The sequence below is a fragment of the Cyprinodon tularosa genome, unplaced genomic scaffold (assembly GCF_016077235.1).
Source record: "Cyprinodon tularosa strain WSP-4 unplaced genomic scaffold, ASM1607723v1 ctg513, whole genome shotgun sequence".
Lineage (NCBI taxonomy): Eukaryota > Metazoa > Chordata > Actinopteri > Cyprinodontiformes > Cyprinodontidae > Cyprinodon > Cyprinodon tularosa.
Window position 1 is genome coordinate 219,042 of NW_024039245.1, and position 18,764 is coordinate 237,805.

At 38.0% G+C, this 18,764-nt stretch overlaps 1 protein-coding gene across 4 annotated transcripts in view; it reads right to left on the reverse strand.

Moving 5' to 3' along the window:
- LOC119795543 (probable G-protein coupled receptor 153) overlaps positions 1 to 18,546 on the reverse strand; it is a 29,975-nt gene extending 11,429 nt beyond the window's left edge. For all 4 annotated transcript variants that reach the window (XM_038303602.1, XM_038303599.1, XM_038303601.1 and 1 more), the window contains exons 1-2: positions 17,920 to 18,546; positions 1,925 to 2,354 (exon numbers count right to left, since the gene is read on the reverse strand). In XM_038303602.1, coding sequence (XP_038159530.1) covers positions 1,925 to 2,354; positions 17,920 to 18,293 — 804 coding nt within the window. In that variant the 5' untranslated portion in view covers positions 18,294 to 18,546. The remainder of the gene's footprint in view (positions 1 to 1,924; positions 2,355 to 17,919) is intronic.
- Between the last annotated feature and the right edge of the window lie 218 nt (positions 18,547 to 18,764).

An 18,764-nucleotide genomic window follows, 5' to 3' on the forward strand; every position in this document is an offset into this window, starting at 1 on the left:
CTGGTGGGCCCACTGGGGGATGGCCTAACGTTGCTCCTCTAGGCACCAGCCGGAAGCAGCACCTCAATTTCTTTGCCTTATGATGGCGTTTTGAACAGCTCTTTGTCTGACTAGTCACTCAGAGCCTGTTTGTCTTGTGAGGCCCAACCAGCGGAATTTAGTCCCCAACAACATAGCCTCTGAGATCATCCAGGCACCCCATGAAATAACATATTAATAGGACCCACTCATTTTAGACAAGAATAGAAATGTTCTGTTACTGGGTAATTCAAGATAAAACCTTTTTCATCGATTAAAAACAGTTTAGAGTTCACAGACAGCATATCTGTAAAATCAACATTATGTGTACTGTTCAGAATCATTACTTGTAAAAAATTTTTTTACCAAACTTAAAACAGAAAAATACCAACATTTTTATTACAACCCAGAAAATATGAATAGCACATCACATCACAAGAAATCCTATTTAGACCTGGAGATATTGTATGTTTTGATTTATGTCCTCTTCAAGGCTGTACGAGTCCATGTTACTGCATACACTCTAAAACAAAGATGCAGTACATTTGTGTAAACAGCTTTCCATGCATTTAAATAGCTCATTAGATCAGGTTCTAAAAGCAGCCACCAGACTTGCTGTTTCTGTCACTGCACTGAAACAAGATCCTTTTTTATTCAGAACACCATGTTCTATGTGATAAATCAAAATATGGGGATGCTCTAGTGTGTAATTTTTCCTTGAAATAAAATTGTACGTCATTTTCAAGCTATTGCAGCAAAATGCTTTTGAACACTAATATTGAACATTTTGTGAGTATTTCAGCGCCATGCTACATCATTAGTGTATGTGAGAACATTTTTACTTTTATCATAAAAGACAACATGAAACACACACTTCAAACCAGAGCCCCTGATTTTAAAGGGATTAAGGTTGTAGCTTTTTCAAAGCCCCTTGTTCATGTTGAGGGAAAAGGAGGATTTTTTTGTTCCAATGCCCACCATTCAAGGTCAAAACTGAACAGATAGCAGATTTAGTCATGCAATGTTTTCCTTATGTCATATTTGTAAGTTCAGAAGAGAAACATTCTTCTCTTCTATGTTGTGAAATAGTATAAGACTTAACACAATCCACATATGTGAAAGAGATGCAAAATATTCCATATTTCAGAAAAAAAACTGATAATGCTTAATCCTTTAAAGCCTGGACCATTAAATAATTTTTAGAAAATTCTATTTTTTTTTTTTATTAAAGTAGTCATGGAACTTTCTGACAAACAAAATAACAAAACTTTTGTATAAATTAATTTAAATCTTTTATTTCCATCATTTGTGACCTATAAATTTTCTGTTCACTACATGTGTCTGATTGTGTAAGTAGGGGTCCCACACTAATGACAGAGAGGTCTCAAAAACTCATGTATCAAATGTGATATATGTGGTCTTAATACTAATCTAATTAAAAAGGCCTTTTTTTTCTATCACTGCACCAAAAAAAATAATAACAAAAAAATGTCCTTTGGATAAGTAGGAACAAACCACACATCTACTTTTAGGTATTTTGTGAACCTTCATATTATTTTGCATCAGGCCTCAAAATGCTATTTTAAAAAGCTTTAGCAAAATGCTAAAAAATTAAGAAAGTCATGAGGCCCAGTGGTGGAGCAAGTTTTCTATGTGCTTAACCTACAGTCATCAGCGCAGCTGTCCTGGGTCTAATTCCCAGCCACAGGCTTTTTACTGCAGGTCTTTCCTGACTCATACAACTATTCTTCCTGTCCAGCTACAATGTCTCAAATCCACAAACTCAGGCATACCCGAACTCCCAGTCTTTTATCTCAGCCTTCCTAATTAAAGTTACACCAAAATCTCCTACATAAACTTCAAACCAGTCAAGTTAACCCTTAGCCACTGCTCATAATAAACTTACCAGTATAGGAAAGCCAGTCAGGAAGTCGTAGATGAAAACAATGCCACTGATCAGGTAAGTGATCTGCAGCGAAGTCTTGAGAGGCTCTGATCCATCAATGGATGATCTGCGCTTCCCCTGAGCATCCTCCACCACAATGGTTGGGACGTTGAACTTGTTCTTATCAGCGTTATGGCCTGCCTGAATGGAGAAGGTCTGGAAGAGAGCAATGCCGATGCAGATCACACCCATGGCCACACTACCGCCAATCAGCAGCAGGAAGCACACGCCGAAGCCCAGACCGATCTCTGTCACAATAAATCTGCAGTCAGAGGTGTAGAAACGATCGATGGTGTCATGCCAACCCACTGCTGGGAGGGTGGACAGGATAAAGGACACCATCCAGATGCCCATCACTGTGTGAACCGCCTGCTTCTTGGTGTTACTTAACCTGTAAGCACAAACAAAGATTTTTGCATCAAGTCAGTGAAGCTGTAAGACCTTCAACTTAAATTGGCTTTGGCTTTATTTTCTGCTCTATAAGTCCTGCTGCTTGTTAGTCTGAAGCTTGTGATCCATGACGTTTCTGTGAAATCTCAGCAGTACTCCTGCTAAAGCTACAGTATACAGCTGTTATGTGTGGAATTGTAAGAAAAGTGCAAGCACCCTTGCTAAAATAAATTATTTGTAAAACTTTTATGACATTGATCCAGTATCAAGGAAAGAAATCCAAACGAAAGCTTCAATAACACTTTCTTAAAACATCTTTATTTCAGTTTCAGCATTCAGTCTTGCTGAAAAGTTACCCCCATTAAAAAGAGTGAATCTGAACTTTACCTAAACTTCAACATTTCCAGTGCAATATCTCAGACATTTTAATACAGCATTGAATCAATAATAACTGGAGGAAATATAGGGCAACAAGTAAATTAATAAATTGACATTTTTTCAGAATCAATAAACATATCTGTGCCTCTGATTGTTCTACAGAGATATGGACGATTTATTTTGGATGGACATAAACAGCATGAATCAAATAGATACTGAGACAAAAGGGCAAAGTTAAACACATCCACCTTAAAACTAAACTGAACTAACCTAAATAGTCAAATAACAAAGGTAACATTGTGCAATTTACAAATTGCTGAAGTGAAACAGGAAAGCAGCGAGCTTGTTTAAGTTTGCTCAAGCAGTGAGTGCAGTTTTATATTTACTCACAGACTGGCTTGAGATTATAAATATGGCTGTTATTCTGTGATCTCCAAGTGGCCTGAATATACTTTTGTATGACTCCACTGCCTACAAGTTGGCAAATCAAATCTGAGTATAGCGATTTGCAGGTGGTTTTGTAAGAGGTGCAAAAAAAAAAAAAACTAAAAAAAAAAATAAGTCCAACACAGGAAACTTCAAGACACCAGTTAAGGAATAATTAATTCCACAAAATAACAAAACAAAGGAGGGAAAGGTGTTTATCCCAGTTATTGATTAACAAGAGCTCTGTTAGAATAATAATAATTATTCAAAATTAACATTGTGGATCAAAATAAAAAAGCACCACATAGAAAATAGTTATGACCTGGACAAACTAGAGGAGAAAGTGGAGGGACATCGATTTTTTTACTGATGGTTTCCTTCGGTCCATTTGTCATCTGGGTCTTTTTCAGCATGAGAGAATTTCCATTTCCCTTTTACCTCCAAGTAGCTGTTAGAATGAAGAATTTTCTCTGTGTCTTCTGGTGGTGCGGTTATGTGCATAGGACCACACATACATCTAAAACAACAGTCAGCTCTAATCCTGTATTTCTCCACATATTCCTAAACGTGTTATTTCTTTAAAATATTTGCTACTGTAGCAGCACAGGGAAGTTAAGAAGTCAGCTACTGCATAATCCTGCAAAAACAACATATACTTAAAGAAATAAACAGCCCTTATATCAACTTGTGCAATTATAAAAATATACAGGTTGCAGAGCAAAATCAAATGGTGACTGGATTTGGCTGATTTTTTTTTTCTTTCTACATGTTAAGATATACATTATTGGCAGTTTAAGACTACAAAAAAAGATGATCAAAAGGTAACTGGAAGAGTGTAAGTTTTAGAGCAACAATGCTTTGTTTTATACTCTATTTTGAAACATGCAGGATCTGGAATATGTAATGTCTGGAAATCTTTTTTTTTTTTTTTCCTGAATGACCTCAGCCAGAGTGGTAAAATATTTATGATCCAGGTTTTACTTCAATATGTATTTCACAAGTTTTGGTTATAGAGAGAAAATGAAGAAACCTAATGAGGATATGACACTCCATCCCTGAATTTGGAAACAGCAAAACATTTTACATACCGTAATTTTATTAACTAAGATTTTCTTGAGAATATATTTCATGTTTCTTTTGTTTTAATGACTGTTTTTATTTCTGCGGTGCATGGCTGCTTAGCAGGAGCATTCTTAATTTCTTTGTGCCTCTCGATATAATGACAAAAAAGGCCAATCTATTCTGTTCAAGCTCTGCAACTTTGAATTATCCATAAACATAAAACTGGACTGACTTCAAGTTTAAGTTAAGAAGATATAAAAAGTCAAGAAGCTCTTTTTTCCTCAGATTTAAACTTAATCTAATGATTGGAAAATCAGTCTAAACAAAGATATCCCACATATTTGTATCACACTTTCTATAAACCTATTTAGACGTACATGTAAAACCTACATTTCTATTAACTGGACATGAAAACAGATTTAAGGTTACCGGTACCTATTTCCAGTCTCAGAAGGGTTAAAGCTAAAGTAACAGTAAGTCAGGTAAAGTAACAGGGAGACCAAAAGGAGTGCAGCAAACATGGTCTGTTTTATTCTTTTGAGCTGTTTAGAGTGAAAAACCAAGGAATTGGAAATGTTGGCAGCTTTCTCAAAAAAAAAAAGTGATAAGTTATGTTCTAATAACAAAGCTTTTAAAGTAAAATTGTAATCACTCTAAATTGCCTGTGAAAGCTTCATAAAAACTGGAAAAAGAACACAAAATTCTAATGGTGCATTTTGGCATTTGATATAAGAAATTAAACTGTGATTTTGTATAACTAGTTTTAAATTCCTGAGTGGTCCTACAGTTTAAAAACAAGTTGCAGTTTCTGATGAAGGGAGCTCCTACCATTATTATGCATTTCTAAAGGTTCAGTTGCAGTCTGACATCAATGTAAATTTTCATTATTTTCAATACCAGACTGCTGGACACATTAGATAGAATTAGAGGAACAGACTGCATTGTACTGAAAGAGCAGCCAAGACTTTTTCTTCAGCTGTTGTTAGAAACTATTATGGTATTTTCATTTACACTGGTGTTACGGAGGGGCGTACAATTCTAGTTTAAGATATTAATTTAAAAAGCAAACTGAATAAAGCAAATCATTTTTCTATTTTAGCAGTTAAATATTCAATTCCCTGTTCTCTTCAAGCACATTTAACAAAAAGAACTGCACCATCAGTAACAACAAAATAATTTGAGCAACCATTGTCATCATTTCTACACAGGAAAATCATCTAAGATTCTTCAAAATAGGTTAAACGGTTTTTAAAAAAAATGAAATTGATTTAGTTGAGATGTACTGTTGCAGCATAAACCACACAAAGGGGGCAGCAGTTGCCTCTATCTCTATGTGGGTTTTTGCAAAGACAAGTAGATATTGTTGTCACAGTGAGTAATGCTAGCCTTTCCTGAATGCGCCTGGGGTACATGGGGGAGGTTACGTCACCAAGCTGCATGAATCTATTACCAGAGTGAGGGAGGAAAATAACTTACATGAGATAGTGAGCATAGTGAGATGAGAATACCTCCCTAAGTACAAAGCTGGAACTCATAATTTGAGGCTTCAGCATATGTAAATGTCTGAGAAAAGGCAGGCCTGCTAGCTCAGCAGAGTGAATGGGAAGCAATTTAAAAAGAAAGATGAGCATTAATGATACAGTCTAGGCCTGAAACGCTGCTTCATTATATAATTGTTGAAACCAACTTTAAAATAAAATCTAAATCTGGTAAGGGGGAGGCAAATGATGAGAAACTAAATCATAAAAGCATTTTTTGTGAAACCAAAGATAATCGTGTGGTAACTGCATTGTTTATACATAGAGCAAGACTGAGCATTATTTTTATTGAGCAGCTGCTTATGTGCAAAACTTGCCAAGTTGAGCATAGCCTGAGCATCTGTAGGGCTGATGCCAGAGGCAGTACATTCATAGTCTGTTTTCCAGCAGGGAAACAGAGGAAGACAAAATAATGTTAAGGTTTAAGCAACATTTTAAATATCAAATATCTTTTAAATATTTTTTCATTAGATTTTACAAAACATTTACGGCAGAAATGCTTTCAGCAAAATATTGTTGTTTTTCCACTTAATACTTAATAGGGAGAAAAAAGTAAGGCTTGGGTTAACAGCAGATTTAGACTAGAATGATCAGAACTTTGAGATGCAAATGTGAATGGGGAACAAATTACACATTTTGACAGCATCCTATGCTCAAAATATTCTATTTGGCTCATAATAATGTTAGCTGTTGTTTAATCATCAGCCTTTGATTTTAAAGCAACACTCCAATGCTGATTTAATGAAGCCACAACCCTGTTTTAAACATCTGACTTGGTGTGAACAGCAGATGTCCTGGGAGTCCAATGTGACTAAAATAGCGCTAATGCTGTTAATGTGAGGTGAATGTCTGTTTTATTAATCACTGTTTCATGGTGATATCATATGTTGTGGAAAACAAACAAGCAAAAAAAAAAAACAATAAATGAAGGTGGTAACTAGAGTTGGCAGATTGGCTTTTCAGACAGTCTGACACAGTGTTACCCCAAATAACTGCAACCAGCTAACATGCTGGCAGGAAGGAGATTTCACCTGATATAATCCTTCCCACTCACAAACTGTACACAGGCTCACAGATGGCACAAGTCTGTGTGCATCTTACAGTTTCTTAGGAATCCACTCAAAAAAATCTGAAATCACTGGTCTGAATGAGACTCTAATTTTCTAAAGTCTATAAAGACCTTATTTTATAACTATGTCTGAAACTTTTATTCAGATACAATTGCAGAATATTTAGGCTATTGCCTGCAGTTATGCGTTTCATGTAAGGATGTAGAACAGAGGAAAAATGTGGTACTGTTAATGTCAGCAGAATTGTAGCAATACAGAAAAAACACGAGACAGTTTTAGAGTTTAGGAGTTTTAAATAAGGGCTCTTAATAAATTCTGTTCTGTTTAGAATTCTAGATTTTTTTTTTTTGATAAGGAAAAAATATTTCTTTTTTAATGAAAAACAAGCTTTTCTTTAAACGGTCATAAGCCAGATTAATAGGGGTGGTTCAATTGGATCTCTACACCAGTATCCATCTGGAAAGTACGGTGCCCCAGAGGTGTCAGGTCAGAAACAAAATCCACAACACAAAACAAAAAAATGCCACCACAGAAATACAATAGCCACAACACAAAATCAAAACAAAAACGACAAGAAATTACAAAAGCCACAACGCAAGTCACACAACCTGCAACAGAAGTAACAATGCTGCTGCTCATCTTGTAATTAAAGATCCAGTCATACTTATTACCAGCATTACTTGCCAAGTTATAAGTCATCTGTCCTGCTCAGGTGTCTGAATCAATGGTCCGGACTATAGACATGTAAATAAATAAAGCCTGCATTGACTGCTATCACCTGGCGCTGGCCAGACACCGTGCTACCATCTGGGGGCATTTAACACCTCCACTCCATGTAATTCTATATAATAGGATCAAATAAGTATCAGCCTATTTAATCAACGCCTAAAATATCTGGTATATAGGGATTTAGGGTGCATTCACCCCAAACGGGGTGACATTTTCACAGAGTTAATCTGCTTTTGATCATCTTGAAATTGGGCTGGCCAGTGAAGGAAGTTCACAAGGCAGGTGAATTTGCCCAGGCAGCGAAAGGATCCTATGTAATCGAGTCTGCTGGTTGTTGATTTTCTGTTGAGTACTGACATTTGCAGCGATACTTCCACATACAGTATCTGTCACTTACTTCAGGGCTCTGCAGTCCCACATCGGCGGACGAATCACCCAGACTGAGAGTTAGATGAGAAGGCACTCTGGAGCTCATATAGGAGCAGCGGGGAATCTGTGCCAGAACATCGGCAGAGATACAAAATGAACCTGGACCAGGTTTCCAGCTGTGTCTCCATCTTGAACTATGGAACCACAGCAGGAGATCGAAGGATTCCACGTGGGAATGTGCCCACTAGAGTGGGTAGAGGAGGCAGAGCAGGAAGCCCGCAGGGGGAAACAGCACCAGTGTGGAATGGCTATAGCTGGCTTTGGGCTAGGTATTGAAGGCAATTGTGATGATTCAAAGCTACAGAGGGGCACAGCAGCAGATCGGATAAGGCCACAGGCAACATTTATGTCGGGTCAAGGACTATTGCTGCCCGGGACTAGGATAGTGCTAAACTGGTGAAGCCAGCCATTGGGGCAGAGCTAGAAGAGGCTATGGCAGTTGGAGCTAGCCAACACAAAGGTAAACAAAAGTTCTGATTTTTCAACCGCATTCGCAGGTGTGGCTATCAGAGGTCGACAACTTCATCTAAATCATACCATTCACCACCTTATATTTGCCACCGTCTCCTTGCTCCGCTTTGCTGCGCTCAGGATCAACTGCATAGGGATAACATGGGAATCCTTCGCTCCAACTGCAAATTCATGTTCTGGGTGATGGTACCCTGACGATTGTTTAAATGCAAGTTGGTGGCAACACGAGGCTTCGAACTAATAGCTGCTATCCTTTTTAGCCATCTACACTGACCCTGCATCTATCGGCTTCTTAAAATATATGTTTTTTCAGGAGCTTGTGAATTCAAAAACCTTGTGAGAACTCATCTTGCTCACAAGGTAAGCGTATCTTTGCAAACCACAACATAACATGTAGGGATTAGAGTTGAAAACCGGTTCCTGTTCAGAACCGGTTCTGTGTGCTCCAATTCATGGCACCGTTTGGCAGCTCGCTTAACGATTCTCTTAACAGTTCCAGGCAGGAAGAGAGAGATGGCAACAAGGCGCTTTGCAATTATTGCAAAGTGGCAATTACATCCGTGGGAGGAAATACATTCAACATGCAAAAACAACTGCACACACAACATGGCATACATTTTAACAAATGGCGTGTTTTGGATGCTTCTGGACAGAAGCTAAAGTTACAACCAGCATGTAGGTCAACTCTGGTGGTAAGTAGCTAGTTTTATATCACTGGCTGTGGTTCCTAGTAAATCATATGCCATTTCTGGAAATAAACCCATTTCCTACCTCTCTTTGGGGTTATTAAACATGCTACGAAGTTGCTCCGCAGTTCAGGGAACGGCAGAAAGGTGACGCTCGTTTATCTAAATCAGGGGGAGATGAGTTTATTTATTTAATAGCCTGGCTGGCTGCTCCCAACCTTAATAACATGTAAAACAAAATATGTTTATGTGAATGAGAAACAGGATCAGCTTTACAGACCAAGATTGTGGGTGCAACAAATAAATTTGACTTAAGTGTCAAGTGATCACTGCATACAGACATGAACCATACACTGCATGAAAAGTGGGATTTTCGTCAATATACGGCACTGTAGATTGTCGTGGAACTTCAGGTTAGCGGCAGTTTACGGCAATTTGCAGGCTTCGACGAAAACTCCCGTAAATTGTCAGAAATTGACGTGGAATTTCTTAGGCAGTGTTCCCCCCATGCCTCCCCCCCATGGAATTCTAGGGGAGGCTTTAACATGTAAATGAACATGCTGTGAGCTATACAAATGCAAACCAGGGTTGCGGGGGGGGTTTTACCCCCCCCGCAACCCTGGTTGATACAAAGAGATCAGGTATAGCCTCTTACATTTTAGCTTGAATTGATTTATTTAATTAAAGTATAGAGACCAAAACAGATCTTTAGCTGACAGAGCAATACATTTAGAGCAGTAATTATTTTTTTTTAAATTTGCATTTAAGATAAAAAATAAAATGTTGTCTGTCAATATGCTCAATTCACAATTACTTAAGTGGAAAAGTTTCAAGAAATGATTCTGAGATGATTCACTTTATAACATGGCGCATTATCCTGTTGGAAGTAGCCATCAGAAGATTGGTACACTGTGGTCATAAGGACATAGGTCAGCATGCTAAATTGGTTTTAAGTGGCCCAAAGTGTGGCAATAAATATCCCCCAAATAGATGGTAGAAATAGATCAGGCTCAGTATAGCCTAATTATATACTCTTACATTTTAGCTTGAATTGATTTATTTAATTAAAGTACGCTAGATTACTGTGTATGCAAATGTTATGTAAAAAAAAATACACAAAATAATTTACTTCAAAAATTAGTTTTAATCAGAATCAGTTGGCTGTAATGGTTAATTTTTTTTTTAGATTTCCACTTTTTTTTTTTTTTTGTTATTGAATATATAAGAAAACAATAAAAATCTCAAATAACAAGTCAATAACAAATATTTCAATACAAGAAGAAATATCACAACTCCTGCTTTTGAAAAATAAAAGTAAATGCACAGGCTGGAACAAAGTATAAAATAAAATAAAATAAATAAAAATAATAACAGTAGTTAAAGTAAATTAATCAGTGGGGACTACCAACTGAAATTCTTCAATTAACTCAAACAATTTAATTGCATTTAAATTCTGCATCTTTCTCAGACATCTTTTGAAAAGGGAAAGTTCATTTTTGAGAGCAGAGATTGAGAGGGAGCATTTTGCATAGCGACATTTATGGATATAATACTTTGTTACAATTATTAGAATATTGATTAAAAATTCAAAAAAATTTTTTCTTTAATGGATAAACCGAATTGAATGTTTTGCCAGGAAATAAAATCTAAATTTATTGTTTTAGTTTTTGGGAATATATACAAACTATGCTCTAATTTCTAGATACCGATCTGTTTTTACTATAATTTAATTTGACAAACCGGGTCTTCTCTACATTCTTTTTTCTGTTTGGTGCGATTGCAATAGCGGGTCTTGATCTGGACGGACCGGAGGGGAGCAAAAAATAGCTCAGCTCCGTATTTTGACGGTGAAGGACGGAGAAGACGTACGTGGGCGGTGACGAGCGGAGGATGTGGAACAGCTCTCATTGATTTACATGACAGACAAGTAATACAGATAGTAGGATGGACATTTTATTAGAAATAAATCATACACTGTTCAGAATACGAAACATGGGGCTGATAGTTACATTTGTGTGGGTTCCAGCACATATTGGGGTGGAAGGAAACGAGAGGGCAGATAAAATGGCAAAAAGGGCAATTAAACATTCTATTAGTTTTATAGTTAAAATAAGTAAATCAGAAGGAAAGAGTATTATTAAAGAGAAACTTATGGAAATTTGGCAAAAAAAGGTGGGATGAAGATAAAACAGGAAGATGGTTTTATAAAATTCAGAAGATGGTAGGAGAAAGAAGAAATGGAAGAAGAAATAGAAAGGATGAAAGAGTGATAACAAGGTTAAGATTTGGTCATACAGGACTTAATCATACACTTTTTAAAATACAAAAACATAAAACGGGCAAATGTGATTTCTGTGATAAATATGAAACCATAGAACATGTTATATTAGAATGTCATAAATATGAAAAAGAGAGAAGATATATGAGAAGAGAGTTTGAAGACATTAAGGAGAAGGTTAATTTATTAGATATACTGAGGAAAAATTTAGGGAGTAAACACATACAAATAATTATTCGATTTCTAAAGAAAACAAAATTATTCCATAGAATTTAATTATAGTAAGTGTGTTTGTGAGTGAAGGAATGATATACAAAGCTGTGCACAAATATGTTTATATTTTTAAGTGTGAATGTGTGAATGTATGTTTAGAAGAAGTTAGGGTAGAATGTATCAGGATCAATATTTAAACCATCACGAACCACACTCCATACCAGTAAGTGGCGGTAATGCTACTAACAGTTTGTTGCCAACCGCCATAAAACTCGACAAGAAGAAGAAGAAGACAGACAAGTACTCCGTACGTGAGCGGGGCGGAGCGCTGACGGAGTATGTGGAATCTGGGGGTAAAGGAGGACAAATACACGTCCGGCTGGGTGCAGCGCCGGACGCCGGACAGTGCAATGAAAATCCGGACTGTCCGCCCTAAAGCCAGACATCTGGCCACCCTATCTGCAGTCGAGCAACTTTGCGGGATATACGAACTCGAGGAAGAGAAGACGGGTGCACAACGCCACGCTAGCGGTAAATATATGTTCGATTACTGGTAGCTATGCTAAAAGCAGCCTAGCTTAGCTAGGCAAGCTAAAGACAACCTAGCCTAGCTAGGTAAGCTAAAAGCAGCCTAGCCTAAAGCTTTACTAAAGTGTATTTTTTGTGATTCACAGGAAGCATTATGCCGTCTTAACAACTCGGAGACTAATTGCAGGCGCTATGAACTGGCAGGGGTAAGGTTTAGAGAATATGCTTTCATTCTGCGGTAAAAGGACATGGATACGGATGGATACCGACCATAGCTGTACTTTTTTTTTTTTCACAGACTACAGTCGCCTCACAATGAGGCGGTGACCTCCTATTTGCTCGGATTTGCACGATGTTGATAAAGACGACATTGTGTGTAAGTGACTTGTTTTAATGTTTTCTCCTTCCTTGTTACTGTGACTTGCGTTTGATTTTTTTTATTTTTTTATTCATACCACTCTCATTTAATTGTTTTCCAGCTGCCTGTAAGACGTATTATGAGACGGTATGCAGGAGCTTCAGATACACGCTGCTAGCCAGCACGCTGCGTGCGGAGGCTGCCAGGCTATCTGCTCGGAGTCGGGCCAGAAGAAAGAGGGTAAGACTTTATTTGGTGACTATTTTTCAGGTGCATTGATAGATGTGTTGTGTCCATATGCAGTGCGCTGATTCATGTTTTTTTTTTTCAGCTGCTGAAGGCGAGGCAGAGTGTGCTAGCAGATGAGGAAGTGGAACTCTGTAAGTCCGCCACCGTCGACCTCATGTCCGACGAAGAAGAAGGCGTCGTTGGCGGTGTCTCTGGATGGATTGTACGGTCGTCGCCATTTCGTAGGCCGGATCTCACTGAACTCTGTGTTAAGCTGCAGTCCCGGTTAGAAGCGATGTCGAAGTACAAGGCCACGCACAGTAGGCGTCTGCACATCGGACCTGCCTCGGAGGGAATGCTGCCTGTTACCTCCAACCCCGAGGAAGCAAACGGACCGTTCACGGAGTTGTAATTTTTAGATATGCATGTGTTTGGATACGCGTTGTATATAGTTGTGTGTGTTTTAATAAAGCTCTTTCTTTGCATAAACAGCTTCCTGGCAAATCTTCATTTCCTGTATAAATTCATTCATGTCCTTGATGGTAGCATAATAATTGTGTAGTAGTGTAGGATAACATAAATACACAGCATATGAATGAATAAATATATGAATGAATAAATATATGAATATATATATATATGAATGAATATATATATATATATATATGAATAAATATATATATGTAAATATATATATATGCCAACCAATCACGAGCGACTTCACTTGTTTAAAAAGAAGTGGTTCCGTCCAATACTCAGTAAGAAAATTAAAGCCTGGCGTGGCCACGTGTGGTTTTGCTGCCAATCACGAGCGATTTCATTTGTTTGAGAATAGTGGTTTCAGCCAATACTGAGAAGGTTATTCAAGCCAGACCTGGCCAGCCGCGCGGGTTTGCTGCATTCATATGCTAATTAGGGCCATTAGTACAGCTGATCGCTCTCCACCTACGTCACGGTCCGTTTCCGACAATTTGTGGCACGACAAACGCGGACAAGCACGGGTTGCAAATTGTCGGAAACTGACGAAAATCAGGCAGATCTGCGGGAGTTTACGGGGGTTTACGGGGACGAAAATCTCACTTTTCATGCAGTGATATGCATGGGTACAAGTAAAAATTATATAACCAGCACATTAGACAAATATAACCGCAGCATGAATCATACAAAAACTAATTATCTGTGTTTTGTTAAGTACAATAGCTCACATGTTCAGAAGGGCAATTTTGATGAGGCTCAATAAACAACCACCAGAAGTTTAGTTTCCATTGCCTCTGAGTCAATTCTTTCAAACACCAGTCTGGTTTTATTACTGCTTTTATTGAGGATGTAATAACACGGACTATAACTTTTAAATAAGTAATTCATAACTCTTGTTTGTATATAGAGGTATACTGAATTGGCCTTATGCACAAGGTATGCACTATAACACAGTGAGAGTGCAAGGTGCTGCAAATATGAGATAATTGCAGACAAAACACCCATCTAACCTTTATGAATGCAGTCGGATGCTTTAACAAAAATATAGTGTATTTTCTTTTTTTTGCCGTCCCCTCACTTTAGCCTGTCTTAAAAATGCACCTGTGCAGCCAATTATTATGGAATGATTTAACAATAACCAACTTGATATGCACTACTCAAAAAAAACTTTAAAAACACATTGGATTTTAATTTAGAAAAAAAAGTGTACTGTAAGGATACAGAATGAGTATTGTGGTAAAAGTAAAATGATGATTCATTATTTGATGAATAGGAAAGTGATTAATCCACAGAGGGCTTAATCTAAAGTCATGCAGATGGTGAAACTGAAAAAGCTCCAGGCTAATTTACCTTTCTTAAATGTCTTTTCAGCAACTCAGAATAGTACTAAGCAGTTTGTATGCTCACAAAAATGCTTGTATGCATGCCTCGTTAGGGCAGTTGCTGGATTTGGGATTTGCATCATTCTACATTACCAGGAGTGACACCAACCCTGGTCCATCAAAAGCAAAACCAAATAACAATACCAAAAATATTTAAGAAAAAATGAGGAAGGAAAAAAATGTATGTGTAGGTGGGTACTACTTGTTTAACCATTCCTGTTTTTGGGATGATCTAAGCATTTAACACAGCTGTTGTTAACCTCATTAAGGGGTCATAGAATGCAAAACCGAGTTTCCATTGTCATAGATGAATAACAATAGTTCAGAGGGTGAAATGGACGTACCGAGAAGTTCAAAACCCATCGACACCTCCTTTCTCTGCAAATCTCACAATTCTAAACTTCCACCATGAGACGGGGGAATTCAAACGAAGCACCGAATTGAATATCAACTTGGGGATGTTGCCTTATTTGGTCCTGGCCTTAACTTTTCTCACGCCCCGAAATTGACATACAGACCAGCCCACTGGTTCACTGGCCCAAGAAGATGAATAGAGGTAGATGTAAGACACCAGTTTAGCTGTTTAGCCTACAGTTGGGTTTACTTCTACAAGATTTACAAAGCAGGCAGTTTCTCTATTGAAAATGAGCCAGAACCGGGGGCGTAAATGCAGTTTTCTAGGCTGCACAGAGAAAGGGGAAAATTTTCACAGTCTTCCCAAGGATCTGAAGACTCGACAGGCATGGATTTTTTTGTCTATATGCTGGGCTGCTGACTGGACCAGACCAGGCCAAAGCGGGTGATGGAGCAACTGAACCCGGCCCGGTGACGTTATGCTTGTAGCCTGGACAACGGCGGCCCCGAAGCATACCGTCATCGGGTCGAGTTCGCTCACTCCGTCCCTGTTTCGACCAAAATCCCACATTTTTTTAGGTATGAAAAGTAGGACATGTCCGGGAAAAAGAGGACGTCTGGCCACCCTACCATATCAATAATTTTAATGTTTCAGTGAGTGAGTGCTTGTTGATATGATGCATCTTTGCTCAGCAGCTTCCCTCATCGTAAACCAACCAACCAATCAGCATGCAGCTCATCTAAATATTCATGAGCATACCATAAAAGGAAGAAAAGCTGTCGTTTCATTCTAGGGCTTTAAACCAGGCTTGCATTAGGGCTCATAGCACAGCAAATATGCCATTTTCAGCCCAACCAATGTCACACATCCTATTCAGACATCTTAAGGACAAGCACCAAATACCCTATATAATCAATCATAGTTTTAATCAAAGCAGCAAACAAACTTCTCTGCTACTTAACTGACCTGATAAAAATTCAAGAAGTTTAAATTCCTTAACATTATACTCTGATTAAAAAGTAATTTAGCTTCTTTGAGTGCTGTTCATTTATAACCGAAACCACTTTGGCCTTTTACATTTTTGACAAACTTTTTATCAAGCTCTTTGCAGAAATATCATAAACTTTATCCACCATGTTTATTTTGAAATAGCAGCTCAGACAGAGCCGACCAGAGCCTGGAGCTAAACTTATGTAAAGGCACAGACGCACACACACTGCTGCAGACTGCTGTAGGGGACTCACAGATGGCAATGTGGAAAATAACAGTCGTAACTTTAGTGGACATTTTTAAGAGGATAAAAACATGAAATTCGCTGCCTACAAATATCAGAGTCAAAGAATTAACATAATCAATACAGACAATTTCGATGAATAAACTAATCTACGGGTTTTTATAATGAATATGCCCTTTGGAAGACTTTGATACAAGGATAGAAACATTTTAAATTAAGAAAAATACAATAAACTGTTGATATCAGCCACAGTTTTAGGGGGAGGCAGTATACATTGTTTTTAGGTTAGTGTTGCCTCCATTGGATTAAGATAAGGTGTAAAGTGTTGTGTAATGATCCCTGAGTGGAGAGATTTTTAGCTAATTGGGAATCTTATGAACATGTTTGGCTTGATTTTTTATTTTTTTGTTATGCTGCTCTTCATAACATTTTGCAGGTTTTTAGAACAGAAACAAGGAAAACCGTTTTTATCACGTTGGAGAGCACACATTACACATTGTGACAAAAATGTTTTGTCTTTCTAACAATAACATGCTGATTATTTCTTTATTAATTTTGAAAAAATAGAATCCAGTAAAAAGGACATCATCAATCACTGATGGTCATTGGTTAATCAAGTCAAACTTTGAAAATATACTTGCATAACAAAAGCCTTCCCTGAGTAACAGTACAAACAGGTAGTAATTGTATATATTTTTTTTGCTTATCATTTTTTTCATAAAGTACCTTACATGACATGAACTGGTACAAAAGATCTAGGCCTCATTGCTTTTGCAAACCTTCAGCTCTGATACTCCCATGTGTGACACCCCATAGCCTAGCAGATTACTTCTAAGCTCATTTGCATAGTAAACGGTGACCTGGTGTTTAATGGGGCGAAATTGTGATCAGGGACTGCAGAGGGTCCAAGACAAAGCACTGAGCAGAGTGCAAAGATATGATAATCATTTTTTTCCTGTTAGCAGATGTGATTTTAGGGTGCAAGGTATTATTTGAGGGGATTTCCTCCCTGAAAACCCTGAAATGTTGATGACTGTTATTTATCAACCTTGTAAGTAGAAATCGATTTGCAGGTTCGGCAAAAACTTCTACAGTTAAACCAAATCAGGTTACAACAGATTCCCTATGCAACAGCAAAACAAATGCAATACCAAATATCTATATAAAAGTGTTATTTTTAGATGTTTATATGGGGATCAAATTGGTATGCACAAACCCTCTAAGCATGATCTCTTTTTTTATCAAATTGTTAAATGATGAAAAGGGAATTTAATGAAAAGATTTGACTTCTGCAGTCTATTCATATGAAAAGCATCATATTATAGTATTTCTTAAATAACAATACTCTACACAGAGACTCTGTATAAGAAATACACCATATTAGGATGTATGCAAAAGACAATGGATCCTAAATGGTGGTCCACTCACCATTCAAAGATTTGTTTTCTCACTGTTACCTCATGCTTTCTGTAAATACTCCAACAACATAGTTTGAATGACAATATTTTCTTCTGAAGGCAACAGTTTCAATAATAAATTCTTGTTGGGAAAAATTGAAGGTTTCCCTAAATACCAATTTTACAACAAGAGCACAATTTATCAGTTTATCTATACTAAATTCAACAAGACAGGAATTAGTCTTTGACTAGGCATGTTTATTCTAAGCCATTGCCATAATCTGCAGCAGTTCTAGGAAATGTTGGTCTCACAACCAAATTTCATACCTGTAGTTCACAGGCCAGCGCACCATCCACATACGGTGATAGGAGAGCGAGGTGACGGAGAAGCAGGTGACCAATGTTAAAGTGTAAAATGTGGAGACAAACACTTTGCAGAGACCCTCATTCCACTCGTAGTTGGAGTGCTGTCGCCGCAGTGTTATAACACAGTACATGGTAATGGGGATAGCCATGTTGAGAATGTGTGTCCCTGCTAGGGTGCAGATAAGAAACTCCAGCGGTTTCCACTTTTTCTGCTTTGCACTAACACTAAGGATGCTCCAAGTGTTGGCCAGGATGGACACGCCCGAGCAGACCAGCCAAGCCAGCGTGTTGGCATTGATGACGTCATCCTTCATGGTGGTCATCTCATCCACCATGTTGGTATGGGGCAGGGCTCAGCCTGGAGGGCCGGGAGGAGCCGTCGGAGAGTTGAGGTACACGCAAGGAGAAGGAGGTGGTGACGCCGGGCAGGAGGGGACGCAACGTGTGGGGCAAGGCAGGCATCCTATCTGGGTGGGCTTGTACTCTCCATGGGTTGAGTACAGCAGGTAAATATGGTGGTAGTGGAGCGACACAGTGGGATGTAAAAGGTGAGGGTTGGCAGAGCTGAGCCAGTTCTTTTAAATGCATAGACCTGGAGAGACAGAGGAGAACGGAAACAGATCACATTTAGATTTTGGCAACACTTATATTTTTAACAATGATTTGTCAAATTCATGCATTTTTAAGAAAAATAAATACATATCAGAGGGAGACTGGGTCTGCATGTAAATATAAATAAAATCTAAAACAATTTAGCAAAACTGACAGACTAAATGACAGATATAAATGCTCTTTGACCAGCTTGA